The sequence below is a fragment of the Gavialis gangeticus genome, unplaced genomic scaffold, assembly GCF_001723915.1.
Source record: "Gavialis gangeticus isolate Ggan-Ray unplaced genomic scaffold, GavGan_comp1, whole genome shotgun sequence".
Lineage (NCBI taxonomy): Eukaryota > Metazoa > Chordata > Crocodylia > Gavialidae > Gavialis > Gavialis gangeticus.
This window is the reverse complement of record NW_017728997.1, coordinates 12,253,609-12,260,348: the sequence shown is the minus strand read 5'-3', so window position 1 is coordinate 12,260,348 and position 6,740 is coordinate 12,253,609. Positions and strand designations below refer to the sequence as shown.

The 6,740-nt window shown below is 43.9% G+C and overlaps 1 protein-coding gene across 1 annotated transcript in view; it reads left to right on the top strand.

The window, feature by feature from the left end:
- Positions 1-4,437, top strand: part of ARL6IP5 (ADP ribosylation factor like GTPase 6 interacting protein 5) — a 21,644-nt gene extending 17,207 nt beyond the window's left edge. The window contains exons 2-3 of the mRNA XM_019504782.1: positions 2,094-2,311; positions 2,631-4,437. Coding sequence (XP_019360327.1) covers positions 2,094-2,311; positions 2,631-2,803 — 391 coding nt within the window. The 3' untranslated portion in view covers positions 2,804-4,437. The remainder of the gene's footprint in view (positions 1-2,093; positions 2,312-2,630) is intronic.
- The last annotated feature ends 2,303 nt before the right edge of the window (positions 4,438-6,740 follow it).

Here is a 6,740-nt window from a genome sequence, read left to right as displayed (position 1 = left end):
TTTTTTTTTTTTTTTTTTTTAAAAAAAAAAAAAAAAAAAAAAAAAAAAAAAAAAAAAACCAAAACCCACAGACTCCCCAGAAACTAATAGTGGTAGCTTGGTTTAATAGCTTCCTCCTGCTGCTGCAGCGGAGCACAAGCTTTCTGCCAGAGTAACGCTGTTCACTTTTTCCAGCCTGGAAACTTAAGATTGGCAGTTCAAAACTAAATATAGCCTCTCTGGTTGCAGTGAGTGACTCAAGCGGTAGCTAGCTGCCGGCTGGCCTGACCTCTCAGAGTTTCCAGTGTGCCACGCTGCATCTCTTATCGTGAGTAACAAGAGCAGGTGGGGAGCTCCACTGGATTTTCACTTCTTTTTTTTTCCAAAATCCAGTTTTCTGTCTGCACAACTGACAAATGCAAGGAACTAGAGACTGTTGAAGCCATTCTTGGCTTCCCCCTGCCTTTTTTGAACCCCCTTTTGAATGTTTTTGAGTTAGGGATTTGCAGGATGCCAGTGCAATAGCTAGGCACCACGTATGAAGCCAACTCATGCATTTTGATGGTCTTGCTCTTAGCCTGTTTTCTGGTGAGCAGTGCACATTTATCGAGCTTGATAGCTGAATCCGGTTCTGAGAAATCGCAGCCTGAAAACCACAAGAACAGCAGAGGAAAATTTCTGCCCAGGTGGCAGCAAACAGATCATTGTGGCCTTGCAGACAATAGGAGAAATCTCAAAAAGACCAGCACAAAATGTGAAACTGGTTGCGAGACAAACGTGATGTTAATTGCTTGCTTTCTGTCCCTGTTCTAGCATGAATACAACAGTATCCCAGGTATTTTGTAATGGGAAGAATATTAGCAGGTGAAGCAAACTCACGGATAAATATTGACAGGACAAAAACAATTTGCCTAGTCCAAATTCTCCCAGCCTAAGAATTGGTTGGTTGGTAACTCGGTAATAGGGTAAACCCCTCACCCAGGCTCACTTTGTAGAACAGAAATCCTGTAGAGAAGTCCTAAACCTAAAGTCTTTGTGATCCTGAGATGTGCTTCCTCGTGCACTTTGAAATCTGAAGTCATGCTGACGGTATTAAGTTTCCCCATATGTTATACTGGGTCCTGGAAGCTTTCCATCTTGTTTTATAGCTTTAAACTACAAGGAGGAAAAGGGATTAAAGGCTCATAAAATGGGGTTGTTGAGTAGTAGCAACAAGACGGTGTCTGTAAGACGCCCAGAACCACTAGGCTTGGAGTAATGAAAATTGGAGATAATGGTGGAAACTTCCCCCACGAAAAGAGAGCAGTACTGGTTTGGCTGGGGTATCCAATGCATCTTTATCTTTTACCATGACCTTGACTGAAAGCTGTGCAACTGCGTTCTCTGTTCCGGAAAGTAGGAAGTAATCAAATGGGAGGGGAAGGGAAGGAAAACGACATTCGTGTCTGGATGAATCGCTACGTACTCCCAAATATTGACATGGACATGAATAGGGGGAGGAGAGTGCTACGTTTCAAACCCGTGATGCTTGAAGTTCAACAGAGTTTTATTCCTATGTGTAGGGGAAGACTAAATGAAATCTTAATGCTTTGGGTCTTACCTGGGGATGTAGGCGTGACAGTAGGTAGTCACTCACTTGTCACATCTTAAGACCTGGGTTCAGGCCCCGTTGTAGTCCACAGATGGAGTAAACCAGTCTCGAGCGGCACCATCATATACCCTGACGAGGGAGCTGAATGCTGCTCAGCAAAGGCCCAGGGCTGCAATCAAGTGGGTAAAGTAGCTTGTAGATGTACTGACGAGATGGATCCAATCAGGATACAAGAGCTCCTGGCTTTGAACATTTCCTCCCATCCCCAAAAGAGTTTGGGAGGGAACCAGTGTGTCTGTACCCATGCACTCTTAATGCCAAGTCTAAGAGCTTACCAGGACTCAGTGTTGCTAACAAAGCATCGCATATAAGTTGATACTGGGGCTCAGGCCTTGAGGAACGGGCCCTGTGACTAATGCATAGACTTATTTCCAGTTGCAAAACTTGCATTGCAAAGTTAAAGATTCTGCTAAACGCTGTTTTGTTTTGTTTTGTTTTTTTCCCTTCCCTTCCCTTCCCCTAGATTTCTGAGTCCACTCAACATGCTGCTTGGCGGTACCGTGGTGGTGCTGGTGTTCATGGGGTTTGTGTGGGCATCGCACAACAAGGATATACTTGGCAGGTTTAAGAGGCAGTACCCAACTGCGTTTGTGGCAGCTATCATGTTGTCTAGCTACTTCCTGATCTCCTGTGTTGGAGATGTCATGGTGTTCATATTTGGGATCACACTTCCTCTGCTGTGTAAGTAATGCTTTGCATATTTATTTTTTTTTTAAGCAATGAAGATTTACTTATCTGCAGTCTGAAATATGGCTCGCAAATTTGCTTTTTAATATAAAAAGAGGCTTTTAAACTCTCCAAAGCCATACCCTGTGCATCGGTTTCTTCACTGCCCAGGAAGAAACCCATTATCTAATAATTTTGTATTGAAAGCAACTTGCATGATTACTTATGACCTAATCTTAGATGTCATGGAAAGCTACTTGAAGTGCACGGGTGAAGAGCTAGATATTTAGGGAATGCCAATTTAACAGACTTTTGGTTTTCTGTCCTGTTCTAGTGACTTTTATCCATGCTTCCCTGAGGCTCCGGAACATAAAGAACAAACTGGAGAATAAAATGGAAGGAATAGGTTTGAAGAAGACCCCGATGGGCATAATACTTGATGCTCTTGAACAGCAAGAAGAGAGCATCAACAAACTGGCCGACTACCTTTCTAAAGTAAAGGAATAAAGGGCGTATGAGGTGGTGGTTATTACCTGTTGCAGGAATTGAGTTGCTCTTTTTGCTTTTTTCAAGCTTGCTTTCAGTTCGTGTGTGTGTGTGAAGTGAGATGCGCACACTGCACAGATTTACCAGTGGCAAGATGCAGGTATTCGAAGCTGTTCAGGGCTTCCCTGAGAATACGGAGGAGCTATTTAACCTTTCTATTTATGGTAAAGCGTCCCAGTGTTTGCACATACACACACCATTTTAAAGCATTTGCCTGTTTTGTTTTGTTTTGTTTTTCTTGGAGGGGGGGGGATACCTGGAACGTACTCTCTAAAGCTGTCTTTAGTAGTCAAGTGTTTTGTATAAGTGTTTTTATAATCTACTTACTGGAGAGAGAGGAGGGGAACGGCCTGTACTTTAATACAGTATTGGTTGGCTAATGTCACGCTACATCACTTGGCAGAGTCAAGACCAGAGACAACTTCCAGCTAATTGTAAATGCACTGTTACTTTTTTTTTTTTTTTTAAAGTTTTCTCTGAGCTAGGCCACCTTTCCACCTGACGGGACAAATGGAAAGAGCAAGCTTACACTGGTAACTGTGCTCATTTTGTAACCAATTGGAATTCCCCTTCTGTTTACATTCTGACTTATTTAATATTACTTTTTCTTTTCTTTTTTGAAATACCCATTTAGATTTTGAACTGTTGTTAACATGTCAGACTATTCCCCGTGTCGTGGGCACAGCTGAATGGCACAATGCAAATTCCACAAAGCGCATGTAGGAGAGGCATGTCAGCCTCGTATCTCAGCAAGGCCCTTGTTCCGGTGGAGTCCCTGGAAGTTGGACTGTTCACTTCAGCAGAGCCAGGATTTTGCAGTTTCATAAAATCTTGCTTATAGCAAGGATTCTGCCCTATTGGCGTTCCGAAAAAATCTCTTGCCTTGTTCTGCTCGTGAGCGGAGAAACAACAACGCAAGCTAAAATACAAATCTTACCAACTAGCTTGTTCACTTCTGGCACTGCTCAAGGGAAAGGAGGCTCAGCTTCAGGTTTACGAATAAAAGCAATAAATCAATAGATGCGCACACTTCTAGAACCCATTCCAAATTCTTGCAGGAAACTGCGTGCACCACTTCACGGTGTTTTGTTTTTTTTCCCAGGAAACTTTTAGCTTGAAATGCCAGTTCTGAGTGCCATTGCAAGTTCAGGATTTGTCTAAACTTCAAGCCAGGAAAATATGTTGTCTAGTTTAACATGGCATAGGGGTGTGGGGCCATCCCTCTTGTGTGTATCACCTCGCTGTGAAGTATGGAGCTGTAATTGTTTTTCCACCCTACATTGTGGATAAAGTAGACTTCCCCCTCCAAAGCCTTCAGAAAGTGTATATAACCCTTGCACCTATTTGTTCTAGAAGCCTGAACCACCTCATTCCATGCAAACATTATGAAATGATCAGTATTTATTCTAAGCATGTCTCTGTATAGTACAGGATAAGAAGCAAGGGCCTGCTCCTTATTCTTTTGTCTTTAGTTTTGATGAGTATTTCCATACATGCATTACAGAAGAAATGCTAGCTTCTGCCATCATGGTTAAATTGTAGCATTTTAAAAAAAAAAAATCACAGTTGTGAAGAATAAAGTTTAACAAGTGAAACTGCAAGTGCATCTTATTTTAATTTAAGATATGCTAACATTTTAAAGTGGGTGTGGAGCAGAAGCATCCTAAACCCACTATCCAGAACTTCTCCTAGGAGTGGCGTGACCATGGCAGCAGTAATTATAGAAACCCAAAGGGCATTTAATAGTTGCTTATGCTGTGGGGACCCATCCAGTGAGGGATACACTGCTAGGGTCACTACTTCAAGACAAAATAGCATGTAGATAGAATAAGATCTAATGGGGGTATACTGGGGCTTGCCTGCTTCTCCATGCTTTCTGAATTGGTGTGGCATAAAGCTTCTGGTGCCCAAGCTACCTTAGATGCAGAACAGCAACTCCTATCTACCCTGCCTCCCTGTATTGAAACCTACCTTCTGGCCATGCTCCTTTCTTGAAGCTTTATTAGATCCTGTTGCAAGTTCCTCGTTGATGCTTGAGAAGTGGCTAAATGAAGCGTGAAATGGGCCATTTTCATTTATGTCACCAGTCTGGTCCAGATCCAGGTGACAGATTCAAAACTATAAGAGCGCATGGCCCTTCATTAGTCTACAACAGAAGCAGTAAGTGACTTTTCCTTCTAACCTCTGAGTGGAAAGAATCGAGGGTTGCTGTCCCTTCCCAGAGCATTTCACAGTGCAGGACAAAGCTCTGTTTGCTTTCTTCGTACCCACTTCCCCCAACACCTTTTTTTCACCTATCCTACAAGTAGTAGACATCAGAAAATGGTAAAACAATAGCAGTCCCTAGAAGGCTTCCCTCCTCATAGAGAAACTCCAGGGACAGAGGGCTATGGTAACAACGCCTTAGCTGCCAGGAAGAAGGAGTTTCTAGAAAATTGGAGTTATGATGAGCCCCGAGACTCTCTGCCCCGAGACTGCCACCAAATCCTAGACCAGTCCTGGCTGATAAATGATCAAGGAAAACATGGCACCATCTTGGGTCCTCAATCAGTTGGTGGGGGCACAATTAGTCTGAGGAGTCTATGCCTGTATCCATCATTTAGAAAAACTGGACAAAGAGATGATACAAATACACCACCCAGTTCACTTTTTCCCCCCCCCCCGTTATTTTTACCTTCTGAAGTGAGATGCAATAAAGCTACTTTTACACAGTGTTTCCACAGGCACCATCTTAAATACGCCAATTAAGTGTCATTCTGTAAATGTATACAACACCTGACAAATAGGAAGATCCCTCCCTTTGCCCCTACAACATTTGCAATCGGGCCGTTCTACTTGATGGGTGTGTGGGAGTTGAGTGAAGCTGGAAGGGCGCACCTCCGGGACAGACTTGGAGGTGAAGAGCTTTGATGCATGGCAAAGGGGTGGAGTACAGGGGCCACGTAATAGGAAGCTTAGAGCAGGGGGAGAGCAAAAGAAATGAGATCAGCTAAAGAGAAAGATTAGGTAGGGCTGGGAAGACACGTGGGATGCTGACAATCCAGGCAAAGGGAACATGGAGCAACAGAAGAAGATCCCCAAGGACAGAAGAGGATATACGCCAGCTGCAAGTATTTAAGAGCGGTGGAAGGTGAGTTTTAAGCATGCGAGGAGGAAACGGCATCCAGCAGAACAAAAAAGGGGGAAAATAGACTTGTAGCTGTGAAAATAACCAACAAGACCTGCGTCCTTGGGAAGGAAAGAGCTCGCTCAACTTGTACAGACAAAAAGATTGGGATATAAAAATGCACCCGTTAGCAAAAAGGAGGAATGTGGGGGAAAGATCAGTGGCAGATCAACTGAGGAGGGCCTGGCATGGGAAATCTCCCTTTCTCGGCATGTTTTGTCAGTGCTCGACAACCAGGGCTTGAAGCAAGGTTTCACCTCCGCGTGTGTAAAAGGATGGGGATTTCCAGGAACTATTTAAAAACCATCAAGTTGTGCAAAGCTGGGCTCTGCGATGCCATGCAAGAGGACAGTGCTGTTCTCTCTCCCAGGTAGAAGGAACTACCTGTTTTGCAAAGGCAGTCTGCTAAACCCCAAATGAAGAAAAAGCCTGGCGAGACTCAAGCATTCCTCCTATATGGAGCAGAGTTGAGGGACACCTGCAACAGGTCTTTCCTGGTCTCGTTCGGCAGGTGACTGCAATACGCAGCACAGCACAGGGGGGGCTGAGAAGTGAATCAGGGTGGTAACAAGGACAGAGAGAAACCCGGAGGAGGAGGAAAAAGGATTGCATCGCTCCCCAAAAGTCCTGGCTTCATCTTTGAACTGTTGCCCAGGATAGACTACTTGCCCAAATGCATTCTGGGATAGGTGGAGTTTGAAACCATCAGATCTTTGGGTTTTTGCATGCTTT